The sequence below is a fragment of the Rana temporaria genome, chromosome 1 (assembly GCF_905171775.1).
Source record: "Rana temporaria chromosome 1, aRanTem1.1, whole genome shotgun sequence".
NCBI classification, from domain to species: domain Eukaryota; kingdom Metazoa; phylum Chordata; class Amphibia; order Anura; family Ranidae; genus Rana; species Rana temporaria.
The window spans coordinates 436,487,898-436,512,536 of NC_053489.1; the positions used below are offsets into that span (position 1 = coordinate 436,487,898).

A 24,639-nucleotide genomic window follows, 5' to 3' on the forward strand; every position below is an offset into this window, starting at 1 on the left:
TACTGGATTTGCCTCAAATCTATGGTAGCAGCAAATCTGAACCTCTTCCCACTTCATCTAGCAAAAGCTAATTTGGGTGAACTGACCAATTAAGAAAAAAGGAAAGGTAAGGGCACTGTATATCTCAAACAGATTTTGAAATCAGATGCCTACTTTTTAGAAAATGTGTTTTTGAATTTAGCATCTGGAATCTAAATGATGTCTGTCTAAACTTTTTATTTGTTCAATCTTTATGCAAAGTCTTATAGAGGCCAATATCAGCTTTTACCTCATGCAACCTCAATTTATTTGAATGTATTTTCTATAAGGTTAACCAGGCAAAATGCCACAAAGTTCACAGTCTTTTCTATTTACAAGGCGGTTTCAGAGCCATTTACTTGCCAAATCCTGTTTGGCATATAACATTCGAAGGAACCTTTCTTGTTTAGTGCTTATAATAGGAGTAACGACATATAGACCCAGACAAGGAAAAAAGAGTCCAAACTCCAGATGCTAAAAGAAAAAATCTTCTCTTTGTTTACTACAGAAGCTGCAAAGTTCCCAATTAATGTTGCTGCATCCGAACACAACAATACATTCCAGCTCCTTTAAGATTCTTACAAGAGTGAATATAATTAAAATGCCTAGATTTAAATTCGGAAGTTGAATAGTAGCAAGTAATCTATATTTAAAGCAAAACAGTACAAAATATTGGTGTCTGACATTATACTTGTGAGGTGTGTATGCAAACAAAGGCTAAAGTCTACATAAAGAGGGGGTTAAAGGGTCACTAAAGGAAAACAAATGTTTTGCTAAAATTACTGTTTACAGGGTATAGAGACATACAAGGTAACTAATTCCTTTTAAAAATGATTAAAAATAGATTAAATTCAATCATATAATGTGCCTCTAGTTTTACTTTCACTTTTAAACTGGTTTCATGTTTCTGTGAAGTAGAGAGAGAAACAGAACAAAAACAAACAAATCCAGGGCAGCGTTTTGTTTTTAAAATGAATCTGATTTTTTCTGAGGAGTTTTAGACACACAGCTTGGACCACAGTGAAAAGCTGCCATGAGATTTTTCATAAGGAGCCAGACAAGCAGGAAGTGTGGAGATCAGAGCAGAATTACAGCTACTTCAAAGCAAAAACGAACAATGAGGACATGAAACCAGGACTGCAGTAAGGTAAAGGAAGCTATTTAGCTTAAAAAATATTTTCCTTTAGTGATCCTTTAAGTGTAAAAGGATAAAGGTTACAGGAAGAGTTAATCTGTGGTTTAGTGATAGAGTTATAGGGAAAGTTGATGTTAGGGTTAAAGGGAGGATTAGTGTTATGCCGCGTACACACCATCGTTTTTCTTGTCATTCAAAAACCCATTTTTCACAACGTAATTCCTCTCCAGCCTGACTTGCATACAAACGTTTATGCAAAAAAACGTCCGACCAAAGCGCAGTGACGTACAACACATAAGACGGAACTATAAAGGGGAAGTTCCTTTCAAATGGCACCACCTATTGGGCTGCTTTTGGGCTGCATACTTGATTCTGAGCATGCATGTTTTTTTTCCACGAGAAAAAGACTGACATGAAACACGACGAGAAAAAAGAGAGTTTTCTCGTCGTGAAAAGCGTTCGTGTGTACAAGGCTTAAGGCCCCGTACACACGGCCGAGGAACTCGACGTGCCAAACACATCGAGTTCCTCGGCGAGTTCAGCCCTGAAGCCGCCGAGGAGCTCGGCGGGCCGAGTTCTCCCATAGAACAACGAGAAAATAGAGAACATGTTCTCTATTTTCTCGACGAGTTCCTCGGCGGCTCCATCGGGCCGAAAGTGTACACACGACAGAGTTTGAATCCGGCTCTGACCGAGTTTCTCGCTGAATTCTGCCGAGAAACTCTGTCGTGTGTACGGGGCCTGAGACTTACATGGAGGTAAGTGAGAAGATTAGTGTTATGCCTCGTACACACGTACGGGTTTGCCGGTGGACTTTTTACCCCCGGGAAAGCCGAGGGGAAAGCTGAGAACTTGCTCGGCAGCTTTTCCCCCCTACACACAGCCGGTTTTCCTGGCAGAAAAACTGCCATTATAGCTTTGGCCAGGAATCCTGGCCGTGTGTATGCTCCACCGCAGTAGGAAAACTGCCGGGAAAAAGACCGCCGGGAATCCCGGCAGGAAAAAAGAAAACCGGGATTCGCTGCAGTTTTCCTGTCGGGAAAACTGCCATGGAGCATACACACGGCCAGTTTTTCCGGTCAAAAGCTGTCATGGCAGTTTTCCCGATGGGAAAACTGTTCGTGTGTACGTGGCATAAGGGTTATAATGAGGATTAGTATGAGGTTTAATATCGAGGTTTCAGGGAGGATTAACGTCATTGTTATAGAGCAGGTTCCAGGAAGCGTGAGTTTGAGGATGAGTTTTAGTGTTAAAGGAAGGCTTCGTTTAAGGGTTACATGGAGGTTTAGTGTGAAGGCCAGTGTTGAGCTTGCAGGGAAGCAAAGTATTAGGTTCGCAAGGAGGTTTAATGTGTGGGTTACAGGGAGAGTTTGTTTTAGGTTTAATGTTAGAGTTATAGGGAGGGCTAGTGTTAAGGTTTCAGGGAAGACTAGTGTGAGGGTTGGTGTTGGGATTACACTGAGGATTAGCGTGAAGCTTAATGTTATAGGGAGGAGTCATTTGATAGTTATTGTTAGGATTACAGACAAGGTTAGTGTTAGGGTTATAGGGAGAGTCAGTGCTTCCTGGACTTTTAGAAATTATAAGTACAGTAGGTAATATGAAGCTCATTGGTATTGTTAGGGAAATATATTATTATTTTTAGGGTTAACGTGAGAGTAGGGGTTTCAGGAATGGTTAATGTTAGGGGTAAGTTTGAGATAATTTACAGGGAGGATTATTGTGAGGTTCGCGTGAGGGTTATTTTCAAAATTAACACTAGAGAACAAAATTATTGGACTTTAGAAGCTAATATGTGAACAAAATATAAAAACATAGGGCCAGATCCACAAAGAACTGCCTATCTTTAGGCAGACGTAGTGTATCTCAGATACACTACGCCGTCGTAACTTATAGCGGCAGGTTCCTTATCCAGAAAGAATTTGCGCCGTAAGTTACGGCGACGTAGTGTAAATGTGTCGGCGTAAGCGTGCGAAATTCAAATGTCTGAGATGTGGGCGTGTTTTATGTTAAATCATCGTGACCCCACGTAAATTAAGTTTTTTTAACGGCGCATGCGCCGTCCATGGAGGAATCCCAGTGCGCATGCTCGAAATCACGTCGCAAATAGTCAATGCTTTCGACGTGAACGTCATTTACGCAAAGCCCTATTCGCGAACGTTTTACGCAAACGACGTAAACAACGGAAAATTTGACGCTGTCCCGACGTCCTTACTTAACATTGAGTACACCTCATAGAGCCAGGGGTAACGTTACGCCGAAAAAAGCCTTACATAAACGGCATAAAAAATGCGCCGGGCGGACGTACATTTGAGAATCGGCGTATCTAGCTAATTTGCATACTCTACGCGGAAATCAACGGAAGCGCCACCTAGCGGCCAGCGTAAATATGCACCTATGATCCGACGGCGTACTAACACGTACGGCGGTTGGATCTACCCCACATTCAGGCGTATCTTGTTTTGTGGATACAAAACAAAGATACCACGGCGCATCGTAGAACTTACGCGACGTATCAATCGATACGCCACCGTAAGTTCGTTGTGGATCTGGCCCATACTGTATATGCTGGATGCATTATTTTCTAATTCAAAGAGAACCAAACGAAAGTTAGTAGATTAAACCATGATTCTGATTGTGTCACTATGGTACTGATTGTGTTTATGCAGACATGTACCTAGTTGTGTCAGCAAGTACTGATTGCATCTTTCCAGATATGTTCCTGTTTGTCTGTCCTGTTATTTGGGCAAGTTTATTTTTCAATGCAGTTAAGAAATGTTGGGGGAGAAGAAGTATCCAAAATGTATTTAGGGGTTGGGAAGTAGTGGTACAAGGTAGCTGGAGTAGAGATGAAATTCAGAGGGTATGTTGAGGTTGTAATGCTCTCTAGGCACGTTACAATCTAATTTAGATTTACCAACAATTATGTGAGGGTCTGCCTGACTTGGCACAGAATAGATGTTGAGCTGGGTGCCATTGCATAGTTTTGGTCATGATCCAGTATAGCTGGTTTACTTTTCCTATAGAAAGGGAAAAGTAATTGGTTTACTTTTCCCTTCCAGTAATCCCAAACATTTCTGGGACCACCTAGCTATCCTTCTGCAACTACCATACATAAAGCAGTCAGGCGGAAAGCAGACCTGTCATAAACCTAGGTGATTCCAGCTAAGCATGGGTTGAAGTTAAGTAAAGGTTGCCTTTCACTAAAAACGTTATATCAAAATGACGAGTAGACCCGAGCATATAGGTAGCTAAAGCAGCAAAATATTTAGATTTTTCCTGCAACAGTTGGGTTTGGCATGGAAAAAAAAAACTCAAGCTTGACTCCTTCCTGCTTCTGAAGCCTCCTTTTTAGGTAGTGGAGCCAGACATTAAATTATTGGGCCAAGGAGGCAGGAGAGATTGCGCCAACAAAGCTGGCACTAAGAGAAATATATATCACTGCTAATCTTGCCTTCTAAAAAATGCTAGTTGCTCAGCTGTTTTAGATAATTTATTGGGTAGCATATTTCCAAAGTAGGTGCATAACTCAGTTTTATCTTCACTGTTTGCAAGCGGTTGTTGGCTCAAAGACTAAGGAAGTATGGAAGCCAATCAGCCATTCAGGTCAAAATGACAATGTATGCACATACCCCACCTTCCAGGCATGTAAACATATACAGCCATGCTCCATTGCCACCTCCCCACTGATGCATCCTCACCTGTGAAAACTTTGGTGTCGAGTGTTGTCAGAGTTTATACTGGCCAAACACTGCTGAATTGCCTGGAATTAAAGTAGAATTATAGGCAAAAACTTTTCCTTTTTTGAATAGAGTAAGTGAGGGTTATAACCCCTGTAAGGTATAGCGTGACCATCTTTGTACCATTGGGGAGATTTACCTTCATTTTCTTTCCCATAGCCAAAACACCAAGTGAAAGGAAATTAAGGGTATCTCTTGGGGACCCTCAGGTCACCAGAACTAGTGTCCTCGTTGGAGGATTTTCCATCTATTACTTTTCTGGGGACAATCAAAAATGGGGGATTTTCTTTCACTTTTCCTTTCAATGATAATAGTAATTAGGACAAATAGAGAGGGTCATTCTCCCTAACAGTGGCACAGACAGCAATAAAGCTGACAGGTCTTTCAATCCCTCTCCCCTCTATCCAAAACTGAAAAAAAAAGTTTTGCCTTAAGTTATACTTCAATGCTTGGATGTTCCTGCAAGCACCACTCAACTCAGAAAGTCCATTTAAAACTTGACTGAGCCAGGTGGAATCTTTCAGATGAACGTCGACTGCATCCTATCAGTATCCAGCAGTGGGGATTCTTCTATCTGTGCGGTTTAGCGTGGATGGGGGAATCATTAGATTTTCCCTTGTTCAGGCTGTGGGCCAAACAAAGTAAGATGACTAGTTTTAGATGGGTAAATTATGTCATGGATCCCTCCCCATATGACAGTGTTCATGCCTAGTAATTGACCGCTGTTGGTGGGGTGAGCTAGGTACAGATACTGTTACTTTATCCTTAAAGGGCTATCTGACAACATCCTCCTAAGCAGAAATCCCCCCTCACCAAAATGTTTTAAGTCAGCAGCTACAAATACTGTAGCTGCTGACTCTTACTCTTATTAGGGCACTTACCCCTCCAGGGATCCTGTAGTGTCCTTACCCAAGTAAATTCTTTAATCGGCTTTCGGGTGCTGGCACCGCCAACTTGGGAAAGAGAAACCGGCAGTGAAGCCTTGGGGCTTCACAGCCGGTTTCCTACTGCACATGTGCAGATCATGTTGCACTTCTCAATGGGCCAGCTTCAACAAGGACCAAAATTCCAGCTGAGTTTGCTGTGGCAAGCTCAGCAGGAAATTGGAATGGGTACCTGTCAAAACCAGGATACCAAATGTAGCACTGGAGAGGAGGAGGAGGCAGAAATGTGGAGCTTCCCCCTTTTGGGTGGAGATCCACTTTAAATGTGCAGTGGTCACAGCCTCCTGGGATACCCACATCACAAGTGCCAGGCTGCTGCAGGGTACGATATGGTGCATGCACCATACAGGTTCATCAAGGAGCCTGGCTGTCTATTTATGTTTTTTCAGTTGCCTCCCAGATGGCACAGAATAGCTCATGCACGCCACAACAGTGCCGCTGCACAACTCAGAAGAGAAAGCCAACACCACCTGGTGATATCAGAAGAAGATGGTGGCTTGAAACCAGATGTGCTGCGGCAAAGTGGCAGATCCTTAGGTAACAGCAGTGCATCGCCAGGCGTGTCAGTATGCTTTATGTGCATAACTTGGCTACACAGTTAGGAGAGGGGGGCAAAAAATAGGTATAGGGAGGGAGTGAAGTTGAAACAGGTTTTCTCTTGGACAGCTAATATGGATTAATGAGGACATTAAAGCAAAACAATGCAAGAAACTTAAGTATCCCAGTGTGTCATATAAAAAAAATTGCAACAAGTGCTAAATCATACATTTGAAACCACAATGGATATTATGATGCAATTGTTTAAAATTTATACATCTACTGTATATAATGTGCGCAACCTATATGTTCTGTTTTCTATTTCCATTTACAAAAAAAGGCAAAAAGATGACTAGATTCAAAACTATCTAGAAACTACTAGATATACACACTTAATGAAACAATGCCACCCAGTGGCAATATTTTAGTGGAAAATTATTTAAGGCTTGCTTGACGTTTCCCGTCATGATATTCATATTTATTCATCAGCAGAAAGAACCATTCACAGACATTCCTGAGCCGTCACTCCTCTAATATCACTCCTGGTTCTCCAATATTTCCTAGTAATTGCTGATATATTTCTAAGAAAAAGTATTCTGACACTGACTCAAAAGCTGTGTGATAAAAACATAAAATCATTGCAGCGAACAATGACTTTAGTGTCTGTCTACCCAAAACTAACATTTCACATTTTGGTGAAAGTTTAAGGCCCCATACTCACGACCAAACATGTTTGCTGAAACTGGCCCGCGGACCAGTTTCAGCATACATGTTTGGTCGTGTGTAGTTACGAGCGTACAGAATTTCACCGTACATTTGCCCGCCGGGCCGTTTTCCAGCAGACATTTATTTCCAAACTTGTTTTAAAACCGTCCGCTCAAATCCTGTCCGAACGTACATGTTTGGTGGTGAGTACACAAAACCAACGTACAAAAACCCCGCGCATGCTCAGACTAAATGAGGCCACGGGAGCGCTCGTTCAGGTAAAACTCACGTTTCTTTGGGATATGGCACATTCGTCAATAGAAAGATTAATTCTAGCAATAGAACACTGAAGCAAAACACACAATAACCAATGCTTGATGCCGTCGTTTTATTCATTCTTCTCTTGCTATAACTAATCAGTTATTTAGCTCATGTTATTTCAACTGAGTTGTTCCATACTGAAAAGTGACATTTGTTAGCTGTGATGTAGTAAGATTTTTGCAAACTTTTATTGGCCCGACGTATCATATTTTTAGTGGTCCTCCACATTTCAAATTTTTTTCTTTTAATGTTTAATGGTTATCTTTCCCACTTTCTTTAGGTGTTTATAGTTATGTCACCATTTAGAATATTTTAATAGGAAATATTTTTGATTTAGCTTTTGTTTGTATATTTAACATGATTTTGTTGAAGGTTGTTTAAATTGTCTACCATGTTGGCACACCAAATGACCCCCCCCCCCCCCCCACATGAGTTAGTGAATATTTTAGATTAATCATTTTATTTGTTTGTAATGTTTGATGCCTAAAATAATACCCACAGTATTACAAACAATAGGCACGTTTTTCAAATCAACAAAAAGGCTTTTATTTGAGCAAATTATAAAAAGGATCAAAAACAGAATGGCAGCACTTGAACAGCTAGCAACATACATGCAAACTTGCATTTGAAACATGGTGAAGGATAAACTAGCCAACCTCAGGAAGCACACTAAATAAAATCTGAAGCAGCAGCACATAACCAAAGGAACCCAAGCTGTGGTAGTCCAAACAAGATGCCATTTGTGGGGGATCAAATGGAAGGCAGGGCATCAACGTCTCCTCTTCCTTGCAACCTTCCTTCCAGGCTGCCTTCCAGCGGGTCTTCCCTGGGCCCTTGCAGGTGGGGATGATGTGGCAGCAGGAGAATGGTGTTCAGCAAGCCGGGCCGGGTCACATAGCCCAGTGTCTGGGGTCAGCAGCTCCCTCTGCATCCACCAAAGGGCCTGGTTGATCACGCCCTTTGCCAGTTGCCTCTGCTCCTCCGTGCCTTGATTCAGGTCATGTGCCACGGAGGCACTGTAGGCCTCAGTGGGGTTGAGGGGGGCCCTCATGATGGCACTCGCCTCCCTAATCATTTGGAGGCTGGCTTCCTCCACTGCCCCCAATTTCTTCTTACGGCCTGGTGGCCTAATATAAAGGGGAGGAGCCTGGCTGGTGGTGCTTGTCCTGGGGAGCTGCTGAACGCCACTGGGCCCGGCCTCCTCCTGGCTGCCACTGACCCCTTCGGCCTGGCTGTCAGTGAGGAGAGGATCTGCCACCTCCTGGCTGGTCTCTTCTTCCTGTGTAAAAAAAAGGGACATGTTGTAATATATTTAGGAATATACTCACTCACATTTTCATGCTTGAATCTTATTTTTTGCCTTGAATTTAAACTTGAAAACAGACTCACCCTCTGACCCCTGCAGTTGTCATCCCTGACACCTATTTGTTTGCCCACGATTTTAGATTTTTACTTCCCAGCTTGTATTTTATTAACCAATATCAAGTCAAGAATCAAACAATAATTAATATTATTACATAAATAGTTATGAAACTACTATACCTCATCATCGTAGAGGCGCAGATCTGCCTCTCTGTCAGCCAGGCCCTCTTCATCTGACTCTGCAGGGCTGTGGTGATCTTGGGAAGTCCCGCTGGGAGGTAGCGTGGAGGAAAGGTTGGGATTCAGACTCGACATTGATGGCCTGCCTTCCAGTTGATCCCGCAAAAATGACATCTGGTTGTAATACCACAGCTTGGGTTCCTTTGGTGGTCTTGCTGCTGCTCCAGATCTTAGCTGTTTTTGGTGAGCTTTGTACGCTCTCCTATATGTGCCCCTGAGGTTGGCAAGTTTATCCTTCACCATGTTGGCACTGCATTCTGGCACCCATGTCCTCATGTATGCTGCTAGCTGTTCAAGTGCTGCCGCTCGTACGTCCTTATTGTGGTAATGGTCCTGCTTTGAATCCCACAGGATGGGCATTTCCCGAAATTTATCCAGCAAATGCTGGATAATGTCTTGGCTCTGCAGGAGATCCATTGTGAAATAAATTTTTTTTTTTTTTTATTCTAGATTGAAAAAATGAAAAGAAACCAAAAACACAATTAAAAAAAGCCTCAGCATTTACATTGATAGAATATGTTGTTAAAAAAGTAGTACCTATATAGAAATACAAACACAGTGTCTCTTGTTTAGAAAATGCTGGCCAGCTCTGCCCCATTGGTTGGTTTTAGCTAACATTTTTTTTTAACATGCCGCCCCTTTGGTTACATTGCAGGAAATAATATAAATCTACAACCATACACAATTATTACAAATGACAGCATTCATCAAGGCACTATTGCATGTGTAGATATCCTGCCCCTCAGCATTGATTACATGAAAGAAACTTCCTAATGACCTCTGTCCAACCAACACAGAACAATACTTGGCCTGATCTGAATACACCCTACATAATTACTAATGAGTCACAGCATTTTTGATCTCTCTATTTTGTGATGTCTACAAAAGCATTTGGGTACGAAAATCACATTCTGGTATCCAAGAGACATAATAGCTTAATAAAACTGTGCAACCAACAGACCAAACCCCCATCCCATTGCTCTACATTTTAGAGCCCGCTGCTGATCCCATGTTTAAATTTCTTACCTGCCTCTCTCACAATCCTCGTTTCTTCCGCTCGCTGAATTAACACGTAACCTACGTAATCACGTCAAGCGCCTTTTATACACTCCGCGTATGTATGAAACGCCGCCCTCGTCACCTTTGCCATGCCCCTAATCAATTGAAAAAGTAAATATGGCGTTAACTGTGTAGGTTCTGGAATCGCGCGAATATTCTCCGCGTAACCTACGTCAATACGTTGTTGGCATTCGCGACACTCCGCATATGCAATAATCCCCGCCCTCATCTCCGCCCCTGACGGGACATTTCCTCGTTTCCACGCCCCTAATCTCTGTGGGAAGGAAAGATGGCGATGTCACACGAGCGGGCACGGAGCTCTCATGGCGCAAGTGAAGGGACAGAGGCTGGACCGTCCCGATCCAGGCCTAAAAGATATAAAGCCACTAATATGGCGTTCGAAGAAATGGTGGAGTTGGTTTACATCATGAGGAGGAAGGATTATGATGGTGAATGTGGGCCCTACAAAACACCAAACCGTAGGAAGTCACACATAATGGACAAGGTGGCAAGGAGAATGAGGAGAATGTTTGGTGTCACCAGGTCAAAGGAGCAACTACGGAAGCGTTGGTCCGATTTAAAATTGAGGGAGCCACATCACATGAAGAAGATCCTCAAAATTCTGCGTAAAAGTAAGTCCATATTATTTAAGGGGGGGGGGAATGTCTGCAATAATGTGTTGACATGTATTTTTTCACATCTGCCTCCTTGGCCTGCTTTTACTTTTGAACATGTGTAGATACTGTATTGTGTTTATGTCAAATAACAACCTTAAACAAATTTGGTGAAATAGTAAACACGCGTAATATGACATTGTTTCGCAAAAATGTGACGTTACTCCAGGAACAACACACCTGGACATGGCTGACTGGCCCCAAACTTGGTTTTCCAACATTGTTGACTAGCAAAATCACAGAAATTAAATTGAGTGAATGTGACAGGCAAACAAGATTCATTCTCCAAAATGCAAATAAAGCTGATGTTTTAACATCTTGAAATGCAAAGCACCTGTGTCTCAAAAATCAAAGTATATTTATTTGGAGGGTCGACGAGAATTAATGTTTTGGGGGGACATCCATTTGTGTCACTTCTTTGCAAAAAAGGGGCAGCATCAGAGCTTGGCCTAGAACTACGCCAAAAATGGAGGATTGCTGAAAGAAAAAACAACCAAAAATCATCATAAATGTATCGTCTATGCAATGTGTGCGATTTATGATATCCAATATCAGTGTGCTGATGAGTATACCTTTTGTTTTTTATTATTTCTTATAGGGGAAAGAAGACGCCAGCAATTGGAGGAGGCAGAGAGGGCCAGACACCCGGAAAATCAAACACCTCCACATGTTGAGCAGGAGGAGGCTGGGGAAGGAAGAGAGGAGGATGTGGAAGGAGAAGAGGATGTGGAAGGAGAAGAGGATGTGGAAGGAGAAGAGGATGTGGAAGGAGAAGAGGATGTGGAAGGAGAAGAGGAAGGAAGAAAGGAGGAAGGAAGAGAGGAGGAAGAAGTTATTTTGGACTTAGAATTTATATCAGATGAAGGGCAAGTGGCGGAAGAACAATTTGGCGAATTGCAAGAAGGTGGATTGATGGATGAAGGAGGAGTCGAAGATGATGGGGAGGTGGTGGAAGAAGGAGGAGTGATAGAAGATGATGGGGAGGTGGTGGAAGAAGGAGGAGTGATAGAAGATGAAGAAATTGGGGATGTGGAAATTATCAGGCCATCAGGTCAGTGTCACCCCTATATTAATAGGGCCAAACATATGCAGATAGGCTGGAAATTATTTACATATTTTGAATGCCAATTTGTTTCTTTTTAGGGGATCAAGATGGAGTAGCACATTTTTCACGTGCAAGTGCTTCTATCATTGTACAGCAACTAATGGAGTGCAGCACGGAAATGGACATTATGCAGGAAAGGATGCTAGTCATGGAGCAGAATGTGCGAAATGTCATTTCAGAGTGTAGCACGGAAATGGAGAACATGCGACAAAGGATGCTAGTCATCAACCAAAATTACAAAAATATCATGGACATGATGGGCCGTGTCAAAGACTGAACCACAGAAGCCCATCCCCCGCCCATCCCCCGCCCACAAAACCCTTTTTAATTTTTGTACTTTATAATACGCCAAAATTTCTAAATGCACACACAGTGTGCCAATATGTGCTATCTGCCATCACAGACTATCTATTGTCTGTGCTTTGTGGGTACAAACCCCTCCTCGATCCTCAAGTAGTTGAGAGGAAGGGTTTGCTCCCACAAAACACAGACATTGATCACCCATGATGTCAGATAGCACATGTGGCCATTTGTCTGTTTAACCAATGACATTTGGCGAGTTTTCACTGAATGTGTGCATTTAGAAATTTTGGCGTGTTCCAGTGTGAAAGCACACCATCCATATGACTGACTGCTGTTCTTTTTTTAAATTTTTGTTTGGTGTTGATCTTTTTTGGTTTGTAAATGTTTCCAGTTTCAGATCACAAAACGAACAATAAATCTCACCTAAAGAAAGAAGTTAACTAATTTTAGAAAAAAACAAAAAAATTTTTGTGTTGTGTTAAAATCTTGTTTAAAAAATTAGACACAAACAAATGACAAGCCCAAAAATTCTTGCGTATAGTTTCAGTGAAATTATTGTTACATTGTGTTTCGATCATTATTATTGATAATCACTGTCAATAAAGACCAAAAAATAAATAATTAAAAGCCAATATTTTGTCTCAAGAATTTGCAGGAAATGTGTTCTGCCTAAAAATACACATTTCTTGTTAAAAAATGACTAAAATAAAAAAATAAAATGAGACATCAAAAGCAGAAAAAAGAGTGGCTTCTTATTTATAGACTGAATACCCAGTTTGTAGATGAGTGAATAATGTGCAAATGTGGTTAGTTAATACATCTGAGTAAGTAAATCTGGCACTAGAAGTGCACTATTTTTGGAGATAACCTGGAAGACAGAAAAATAGAGAAAAAGCAGTAATGACAAACAACTGTATAAAGTCCAATGGTCTAATTATTTATTAGTTGTGAGAATATTCCTTTCTTTTGGGGGCCGAATTAGAAAGAAATATGATCTGGCATAGCAATGGCCCCCCGACCCATGAAGTACTCAACATATTTGTCGCGTACCTCACGAGCAGATTGGGGGGCCAAGCCAGCGCGACCAGTGTCCAGGCCAGGAATGTTCTCTGAGGGTAGTCCTGCCTCAGAGCCCATGGGGGCTAGGTACGTCTGGGAGTGCCTGCGTAGAAAATTGTGCAAAATGCAGCAGGCAAATATAACGGTGTTCAATTTATATTCCGCCAAATGTATCGATGTCAGGAACAGGCGGAACCGGTTGCTGAGGATCCCAAAGGCATTCTCGACTACCCTCCGAGCCCTGGACAACCGAAAATTAAACACACTCCTCTCTGAGGTGAGGGTCCTCTGGGGAAAAGGCCGCATTAGGTGAGGTCCAAGGCCAAAAGCCTCGTCCGCTAGGAACACAAACGGAAGTCCTTCCACATTATCTTCATCTGGTGGCAATGCCAGACCACCAGTTTGGAGACGATCATAGAAATCAGTCCGTGCGAACACTCCCCCATCTGACATCCGGCCGTTCTTCCCCACGTCCACATAGAGAAACTCATACTGTGCCGACACCACCGCCATCAACACTATACTATGATAACCCTTGTAATTATAATAGTAGGACCCCGAGTGGGGTGGGGGCACAATGCGGACGTGTTTCCCATCTATTGCTCCACCGCAGTTAGGAAAATCCCACCGCTCGGCAAATTGGGAAGCCACAGACTGCCATTCCTGTGGTGTGGAGGGTAGCTGTGGGGACAAACAAAAAAAGAGATTTAGTACTTTGGCACATAAACATTGCAAACATAATCCTACAAGCATCCTTGTGCAACTTTACAATTTTTAAATAGCATTTGCAAATTTTGAAGGGAGAATTTCGGGGCACAAATATATAGGGCCACTTAATTAATAACAGACTCCACAGCCCTCTGATGGGGACAAAAACACTTTGAAGGGGGGGTGGGGGGTGTTTAAACTGTTTTTAGAAAACCAAAAAAATTAAAATAAAGTGGCATGGTGGGGGTTGGCCCGAAGATAGCATGCTGGACAGGTTAATATTGGGTAAGATCAAAATATGCAGGTAGGCCAAAATAAAAAGAACATGTAAAAGCTGATATCAACATGCATAGTGAGAAAAGGGAACGTTAGTTAAACACACAGCATATCTGGGAAATAAAATAAAAAGTTAGTTTGCCACATTATTAAAGACACATTGTGAGGTTAAAATGAGGAAACTTACCTTCATATACTCCTCGTGCATAACTTTAATGATGGCAGCACACGTGTCCGGTATGATGACCCCAAGCGCCTGCGGAGAGATGCCTGTCGAGAACTTGAGGTCCTGCAGGCTCCTCCCAGTCGCCAGGTACCGCAACGTGGCAATAAGCCTCTGCTCGGCCGTGATGGCTTGGCGCATCACAGTGTCCTGCCTCGTGATATAGGGGGACAGAAGATCCAGCAGACTGTTGAATACGGGGTCCGTCATGCGGAGAAAATTCCTATAGTCATTAGGATTATTCTCCTGGATTTCCCTAAGCAGAGGCATATGTGAGAACTGGTCACGCTGGCGCAACCAATTCTTGGTCCAGAAACGCCTCCGCCCCCTGTTTCTGGCCAAAGTACTGGAATAATGAACATATCCAGCAGCCATCCCATAAACAGCACCAACTCGCGAAAATTGACGCTGCTGCTCCATCATGGCTTCAAACCGGCCGGCTGGTCAGTCAAGAACACACTCCAACAGAAAGCACAATCAAATCCAGCGGTACCTGCAAAGAACGCACGACACACAGATACGAACGCACAGTACGAATCTGCTAAGCAGAACGAACTGCACGCCTGTACCCGAATGCCAACTACGTACCCACAAGCACACGCACTGAACGAGAAAATACTACCTGCTAAAGCCTGGAGACCGAGAAGCGCGAATCAGCTCTAACCAAACCTTCACTAACACGAGCAAAGCCGTAACTAGCAAAAGCGGAACAGAGGGCGTCGCCATTGACTTTGGCCTTTCCCTTTATAGTGACGTCAAACGTGGATTACGTGCACGCGTTCAGGTCCGCAGGGAAATATCGTCCGCTGGTGTGTACAAGCCAGCGGGCCAAATGAAAAAACAGCCTTGTACGCCGGAAACAGCCCGTCGGACATTTCGAACGGACATGTTTGCTCGTGAGTACTCGGCCTAAGAATTATACTTCCACATAGTGTCCTGTATCTCTTAGAGACCCAGTTTCCAAGCTCTCCACACACCTGCCACAGCCATTTGGAAGGGGTCCCACTGTCCTAAAATGGGTACAGTAAAACGCTAATGCCTCGTACACACGACCATTTTTCTCGGCAGGAAAAAAAACAAAGTTTTCCCCGACATGATTCCTCTCCAGCCTGACTTGCATACACACGTTCATGCAAAAAAAAAACGTCCGAGCAAAGCGCGGTGACGTGCAACACGTACGACAGGACTATAAAGGGGAAGTTCCTTTCAAATTGTGCCACCCTTTGGGCTGCTTTTGGGCTGCATACTTGATTCTGAGCTTGCGCGTCCGTTTTTCGCGGCAAGAAAAAAACTGACGGGAAACACGACGAGAAGAAAGAGAGCTGGTTTCAATTTTTTTGCGGGTAGTTTTTTCGTCGAGAAAACTGCAAGGGAGCATACACACGACCGGTTTTCATGACCAATATAAAAAATGGCAGTTTTCTCGTCGTGAAAACAGGTCGTGTGTACAAGGCATAAGGCTGTTACGAGCCTAGCAAGGAAAATATACTGGGAAAATCTAATTGTTTAACTCCCAAAAAAGATAGCACAGTTCCACAAACCCCACCATTTCTTTTATGACAAACTAAACCTTTGCATGAAAACAAATCACACAACAATCTACAGATAACACATGCCGAAAAATATACCCGGTGAAAGAAATGTAAAGACTTCCAGATGCACATTAAACAATGATTAAACTACTGCATTCCTTCTCTATCCAATCTTATAGATAACAAACCAACATGTCTTCCATATATAAATACTTTATATTATGGCAGAATTGAAAGACTATTCAATGTTGTAGTGCTTCTGTAAGGGTATGGTCAGTCGGCACCATGCTTGTTCAGTTATTGGCCAAACCTTTTTTTTTCCTTTCTTTTTTTATTGTAGACTATAAACCCATGAAACTGCATTTTGGTCAGCCTATTAGCAGATGCTTGCTAGCTTGCTGTGCAAGTTAATGACATTTATTTTTTTAGTTTTGGATAGGGAGCCTATGTTAGGTTTGTAGTACTGTCTGTGTCCACCAGGTGAGAATCGCCCTTCTTTTTGTCCTAGTGACTATTGTCTCAGGGACAGAAATTAATGGGAAATGCAACATTTCACAGTTGTCACCAGAGCAGGTGATGAAGGGAAAATCACCCAATATTTCATTTGCCAAAGAAAGAGGTTACCATTGTTGATCACCTTCTGAAACCTTTTTTTTTCTGGCAGTTTCTATGTTTAAGCAATTATTATGCTTTGACCATTTAGGCAAAGCAATAGCTTTGCTTTACCCCACGTATTCTTGCCCAGTAGTACAGTATATACATGTTTTCTTTTGCTCCCATGCCGCTCTGTTTAGCGATATAAGCCAAATTAAATAACAAGTACTTCCAAGTATGGAAAACCATACCCTAACTTGTAGCTTTCCCTCTACTCCAGGCAGCTGATTAGAGCAGTGGGGAAATTAAAGTAGGGTAACCTGCTCCAGGTAAGTGTCTCAAAAAATAATGATGGCAATAGCCCATCATAATATCCAGGAAACTCGCATTTTCAAATACAGAAGTCAGCAAGGGCATCCTCTGCATTTCTCTTTCCTACCTTTGTGCTTCCTTCTTTTTAATGTGTGTTTGGCACATGCATTGACACCATAGGTGTGCGCAGCCTATGGCATTAGGGTGTGCACACCAAGGCTCAAACACACATGCGTGTGTAATATACCGTATATGGCAGTGGGCAAGTCAGTAGGGCTTTGTCAGCAGGGCAAAGATTGGTGTCAGTGCCTTTATTTGTATTATTATTATTATTTTACAATTTTATTTTATGTTTTATTTTTTTTAAATATATATATATATATTTATTTTTTTTGGAGCCCTGTTGGGAGGCTTTGGTGAAATATCAGTGGTCTAAAAAGACCCCTGATGTCTAACTTTTAAGACAGAGAAAGGCACTGAGGACAGAGATTCCCCAGTCCCTTTCTCTGCAGCCAGGCAGCAGGGGGAATCTGCACAGTACAGGGTGATTAGGGTGTGCCCAGGCACACCTTACACCCTATGTGCGCACGCCTATGATTGATACACAATTTTAACGCAATTTAAAGCGTCATGCATTTTTAATGTTGGTCAATAAAAAACGAATTAGGCTTGTTACCATGGGCTGAAAATGCTTGCAAAACACATCATCATTTATGCGTTACCATTGACTTCTGTGGGTCTCAAAATGCATGAAAGCAGACAACATTTTTATTTTATTTTTTAAAGTGCAGCAATAGAGTGCACAGATATGAATGTCTTTTATCTATTACATTGCCTTTAATAACCCATGCACTTTAGCACATTCAAAAGTGACGGGTTAACACAACAATGTGTGAATGGTGCTTAGGCTAGCAATTCAGGAGTCATTTTTTTTTTCATTCAATCACCGGGTTGAATGAAAGAAAATGACTTGATTCCCCCATCCACCTCGAGTGTTTGATTCCCTTCCGCTGAGCTATTGCATTTTGACAGCGGGGAGATCAGCTTGTGTACAACCAGCCTGCTCATACATGTACCGAAATTAAGCTGGTCCCTGCTGGACTGCCTTTAAACTTGTTTGGGTCTGTGCTTGAATGGAAATTTGAAAAAACTATGTAATTATTTCACTCCTTAGTAAATCATTACCCCCAAATAACTGCATTTTATATAGAAATCAACAAATGTTCCACATGTCACCTAATGCTCTTACCTATTCGGGTGTTTCCTTCATTGCCAGCCTGAAAAGAAAAGACAGACAGAGAACATTAGTTTTACTTAACTGTGTGGACAGTTCACGGTTAACAGTACACTGCATGCTCTGTGCTGAGCAGAAAACCAAAATTGCTCCAGGCAACTTTTAAGTTTACTGGTGGGTTTTTCCTAGCTCAATAAACATCTGTCTTACCACCTATAGTCCATGGGCTTTCATAATGTGTTTAACATAGATAGGTCAACCCAAGAAAGCACAGCAATGACTACACTATTCAATAAATCACTGAGGCTGAGCCAACAAATCCAGTAGCCAAAGGCCTTAAAATTAATGAACTATTCCTGTGGGTGCTTCAGACCTCTGGTGGAAAAATCAATCACATCCTGTTAATTCATGAATACATTTTCTAACAGTGTAACTGTCTGGGAACAAAGCCAGATACCAAATGCACCAAATTTATAGTACTTGTGCCATGAACAGAACATGCGTACAATATTTTTTGTTTTTTGGTTATAGGCTCAATCCAGCCAAAAGTTGTATTTTAGCTATAGGTGGAGCCTAGTGGTCAGTCCTAGCTTTTGCTAAGTCTTGGAGCAAGATCTCCCTGCCGTAATACCCATTTCTGATCCTGTCCCTCTAAAAAGTTTATGTGTTCCCACCCATCTATTTTGCATTCCAGCACCTCCAGTTACAGTCTCCACAACGTAAAGCAAAAAAAAGTCCAACCGGTTAATTAGGAACATGACCCCAGCAGGTGTGTAGACCTAAAAGCTCTAGTACAGAGACCTCTCCAGTGGCGTTCCCACAAGTTTTAAGAAACTATCGAGGTAAACTAACTACCAAAAACTGAAATAGCAGTTTTGAGTGGATCAAACCTTTAAAAGAGATATTAAGCCATGGTTGAAGGTATCACATACAGCCTAATCTAGGGCAAAGAACTTCAGATCATGTGAAACTGAACTTGTCAGGTAGGGGGAGCCTGTAGTCCGGATCTGTCAAGTAGATTACATCTTGATACTGACACGTGTAGCAGCTACTCTCCGTTATACTTAAACATGATCATCCTGTGCTTATTTTTGCAGAGATCTCCATCATCATACCCGAGGCAAACTTAATATTCAGAAGAATATACATACATTTTCATTGTGGCTGATTTACCAAAGTTTACGCAAAGAACAAACTGAGCTGTTGCTCCTAATACCCAGACTTCAGGTCCTTCAATAAATGGCACTGTGAAGTCATCAGTTGCTATGGGTGACCTGTCCATTTCTTTAAGGGCTTATGCAAATGGCCTTGTTTTATAGCATCTGACTTGAATTTGGAGTACACCTTAATCACAAACCTACAAATTTTAATTCATCTTAATCACGTGGATCAACAATCTGCAATTTTGTGGATTCGAGATCCATTCTTAAACTGTCAAAAATTCCTCCACCACAGGCAAATGCAGCTTACACCTGGGACTAGAAGGTTAAGCTCTCAACTATGTTTGTCGGAGCACGTGCATTCATGTAGCGCGGCGTTGAAACGCAAAGACAGCATTCACAAAAAAGCACAATTATGGAAGTCCTAATGCAATTTTTAAACAGCCTTAGTTATGCTAATTTTGAAATTTATCATTGAATCATCAGTAATATCCTTATAAAATATAAACAACCATTCTACTCAGTACCGGTATAGTCCTCCCTGCCCACTTTTCTCTGTTGGGTTTTCAGGGTCTTTGGGGATTCCTTGAAACCCTTCAATCATTTCTTGAATACTAGGATGATGGTACACCCCCTATATTTTTGTATTTTCTTAAGTGTAAGAGGTTAAATCTTATAAAATATATAATTGTTATATGTGTCAAGTCCTTGACTTAAATAGTCCAATATGACAAATTATTACCAAAGTGTTATTCAATATATTCAATAATGTAAAAAAAAAAAAAAAAAGCAGCACAAGATTGAGCAAATACAAATTTCAAACTGAAATTTCACTTACCTGTTCAGCTGAAGTCTTGCAGTCTATCAGTGCCACAGCTAATATAAACCAAAGTGACAGAAGAACCATCACGAGTCCGGTAATGTCTACAGCTAATCCTCCACAAAAATGTGTTCACACACAAAAATAAAAAATAAAAAGAAAGACGCTTTAAGGAATAAATCTAAAGAGATTTCATCAAGAGCACATCTGAATGAATCAATGTACTTCTTCTCTTATTCTTGCTTGCTTCTGCACTCAGGTCCCTGAGGACCAGTCTCTAGGTTGGGACTTTTGAATGGGAGTGTCGTGGGTTACTTCTAAAGCAGGTCCTGAGAAGTAGACAAGACTTGTCAAATGAAAAGAATCAATACTAAGAAATGGGATCCTTAAGCAGGAAGTTTTTCCAGCCTGGTGTTACTTTAATAGGTTAGAAGAGCTTAAGTTGAACTAGCCCTGGAAGTTGAACTAGCGTGGAAGGCAGGCAGTCGGAACTTTTCAGCCTGCTTCTTTGGAATATGTGCCCCAATTTAAAGTTAAAACTCTCTGCCCAGGATAACTAAAGGAGGTATATAAAAAGGTGTTTACTAACTGTAAACTTTCCAGTTAAAGCAGCAACTAAAAGGAGATCTATATGTAAAAAGTGCAAAAGAAAGCAAAGCCTGCAAGAGGAAGAGGAGGAGGGAGAGGGAGAGAGTCAATGTGTGACTCTATTGCTCAGAGAGCTGTCTGCTTTCCCCCTGCAGCCTCCCAAAGATCTAATACGGGCCTGGCAGACACCTCCCCCAGAACACGTCAACCTCCCCCCCTCCTTCTCCTGTGTGAAACAATCCACAGATGCAAATCATCAACTAACTGCTGGGATACAGTGGATTCTTACAGAACACAACTTTCATGATCCTCTGGAAATGACAGTATGCACGCTGGCACCAGTTAGCCCTGATTATAAATATATCAGCAAATGATTGTGTGACTGCGTCTGACTTCACTGACTTAACCACTTAAGGCTCGGAATATTTTCCCCTTTAATAACTACGCAATTTTTTGCGATAAGGCACTGCGTCGTTTTAACTGACACTTGCACAGGCGTGCAATGCTGTACCCAAACAAAATTTATGTCTTTTTTTCCCAACAAATAGAGCTTTCTTTTGGTGGTATTTGATCACCTCTGCTGTTTTAATTTTTTGCACTATAAACAAAAAAACACTGAGAGCTAGATTCAGGTACCCTTTACGTCGGCGTATCTATTGATACGCCGCTTAAGTTGAAAGATGCGCCATCGTATCTATGCGTGCTATTCAGGGAACTAGATATGCCTGAATTCCTCCTTCATCTGACCGTAAGTCTTAGTACGCCGTCGTATCTAGGGTGCATATTTACGCTGGCCGCTAGGGGTGCTTCTGTAGATTTACGCGTAGAATATGTAAATGAGCTAGATACGCCGATTCACTAATGTACTTGCGCCTGCTACGCCGTTTACGTCCGGCGTAATGTTACCCCTGCTATATGAGGCGCAGTCAATGTTAAGGTATGGACGTCGGAACAGCCGTCAAATTTTACATCGTTTACGTAAGTGTTATGTGAATGGGGCTGTGCGTAGGTTACGTTCAAGTTGAAAGCATTGAGCCGTCGTTTCTTAGGGAGTATATGCAACGTGATTCTGAGCATGCACGCGCATGTGCCGTACGAACGGCCATTCATTTACATGGGTCATGGCTAATTTAAATTAAGCACTCCCCCTACCTGCCTATTTTGAATTAGGCAGGCTTACGCCGGCCTATTTACACTACGCCAGCGCAACGTACGGCTCCAGATCTTTGAGAATACTGGTCTGGGCTCCCTATTTTACGTCGGCGTAGCACATATGAGATGCGATACGCCGGCCAAAAGATGCGCCGAGCTACCTGAATCTAGCTCTGACAATTTAAAAAGATAAAATTAAAAAAATGTTTTACTTTATACTATACTTTTTGCTTTTTGCTATACCCCCAAAAAATAAAAATGTCTTCCTCAGTTTAGACCAATATGTATTCTTCTACATATTTTTGGTAAACAAAATCCCAATAAGCGTATATTGATCGGTTTGAGCAAAAGGTATGCTCAAACCGGAAATACGCCGGAGTATCTACTGATACTCCGGCGTATTTTCAAATTTGCCGCGTCGTATCTTTATTTGTAATTCACAAAAAAAGATACAACGGCTTTTGGCTAAGATCCGACAGGCGTACGGCTTCGTACGCCTTCGGATCCTAGGTGTAATTTTCCGGCAGCCGCTGGGTGGAGTTCGCGTCGTTTTCCAGTGTCGGGTATGCAAATTAGCTGATTACGGCGATCCACGAAGATACGCGCGTTCGTCGCAATCTCTTACGTCGTCGGTAGTCGGTTTTTCCCGTCGCAAACTTAGGCCTGCTTTTTCATGGCTTATCTTTAGAACAGCCATGTTAAAGTATGGCCGTCGTTCCCGCGTCGAATTGTAATTTTGTTTTTTTTGCGTAAGACGTCCGGGAATACGAAATGACGTAACGCACGTCGCCATTCAAAAAAAACGTTGGGGCGCCGTAATTTCGCGCAAAGCACGTCGTGAAATTTTCACACGGAGCATGCGCAGAACGTTCTGCGCGGGAACGCGCCTAATTTAAATGGTACACGCCCCATTTGAATTAGGCGGGCTTGCGCCGGACGGCTTTACGTTACACCGCCGTAAGTTTATACGCAAGTGCTTGGTGAATCAGGCACTTGCGCTGAAAACTTGCGGCGGTGTAACGTAAAGGGGATACGTTACGCCGCCGCAGATATTCGTGAATCTGGCCCATAGTATCTACAAAATAGGGGATAGATTCATGGCATTTTTATGATATTTTTTTTACTAGTAATGGCGGTGATCAGCGGTTTTTAGCAGGACTGTGACATTGCGGCGGACAGATCGGACATTGTGGCCTTTTTTGGGGACCAGTGATATTTATACAGCAACCAGTGCTATAAAAATGCACTGATTACTGTATAAATGACACTGGCATGGAAGGGGTGATCAATGGATTAAATGTGTTCCCTGGTAGGTGTTTCTAACTGTACGGGAACTGGACTGACTGGGAATACAGAGAGATCGCTATTCCTAATCTCTAGGAACACCCGATCACTCTGTACTTCCTGGCCAGAACGGGGATCTGTTTGTTTACATTGACAGATCCCCATTCTGGCTCTCTGTGTAGCAAATGCGGGTGGCTGGCGGACATCGCGGCTGCTGGCTAAGCGCATCAGCTCCCCTGCCGTCCTGCTTTAGCTGTAAAATGGACCAACGTACAGCTACGGAGCTTTGCGGGAACAAGCCGACCCGCCGCAGTATAATGTATATAATGTTTTCACAGACACATAAGGCTCATGAATCTTAGGAGGGCACAATTTGCCATGTTTACCCTGGGCTCTAGATTACTCGGTCCTGGCATTGCCCCCAATCAATGCATGTTTCACAAGTTCCATGCTGAAACCCATGGTTCCTGTCTCTCTGTCTTTTGATGGGACTGTCCCTCTAAGGAAGCAAATGCTTCGCGTGTTCCTCCTTTGTCTCTCTTTTCTGCTCAGTTAATGCTTATTTTGGTCTGATATACAGATTACTATGAATGCATGATCTATAGATATGCTATTTAAAGACTAACTCCAACTAAAGTTTTATAGTTGGGGGGGAGAGGGTTCCAACTTCTGCAAGGTTTTTTATTCCTGTAACCTGTGACTCCTTTATGTAAATGTATTTTCAATTCCTGTCCCTGTAACACATACAACAAGCAATTGAGTGCACAGGTATCGCAAGAACAAGAAGACACAGTGCTATCAAACCACGTGGATTCCTAATTTTCCCCCTATCCAATGCTATAAAAAAATCATGGCTGGGTTTTAACCAACTAAGGTATCATTCTGTACCAAATGCTTCCTCCAACCTCAAAATGATTTCATTTGTCGTTTTTAAGTTCTAGTATAAAAAAAAAAGAATGGAGTAAACTCGACTATTCTGGCATAAACTCCTTATGATCTACATAACTGGATACTTGATCAGGAGGAGTCATTTTTATTTTTCCTGTTTGCCATCTTAAAGTGGAGGTTCACCCAAAAAATCTATTTTTAACATTAGATTGGGCCTAATTACGAGAAGCAGAATCGGGTGTTTTGTTTAAAATCAATGCAGTACTTACCGTTTTACAGATAGATGTTCTCCGCCGCTTCCGGGTATGGGCTGCGGGACTGGGCGTTCCTATTTGATTGACAGCCTTCCGACCGTCGCATACAGCGCGTCACCAGTTTCCGAAAGTAGCCGAACGTCGGAAGGCTGTCAATCAAATAGGAACACCCAGTCCCGAAGACCATACCCGCAAGCGGCGGAGAACATCTATCTGTCAAACGGTAAGTACTGCATTGATTTTAAACAAAGCACCCGATTCTGCTTCCCGTAATTAGGCCCAATCTAATGTTAAAAAAAAAAAATGCGGGTGAACTCCCGCTTTAAAACTGTATAAACCCAAAACCAAAAATATAATATACTGTAGCTTATTAATCATTAGATGTTCTAGCTCCATTATTTTCCCTCTGTTT

General features: G+C 42.2%; 1 protein-coding gene across 2 annotated transcripts in view; it reads right to left on the reverse strand.

Annotated features, from left to right (window-relative positions):
* The window catches only part of ADAMTS3 (ADAM metallopeptidase with thrombospondin type 1 motif 3), a 332,671-nt gene extending 311,866 nt beyond the window's left edge, over positions 1–20,805 (reverse strand). For both annotated transcript variants that reach the window (XM_040326191.1, XM_040326182.1), the window contains exons 1-2: positions 20,080–20,805; positions 18,097–18,124 (exon numbers count right to left, since the gene is read on the reverse strand). In XM_040326191.1, the coding sequence (XP_040182125.1) occupies positions 18,097–18,124; positions 20,080–20,148 (97 nt within the window). In that variant the 5' untranslated portion in view covers positions 20,149–20,805. The remainder of the gene's footprint in view (positions 1–18,096; positions 18,125–20,079) is intronic.
* Between the last annotated feature and the right edge of the window lie 3,834 nt (positions 20,806–24,639).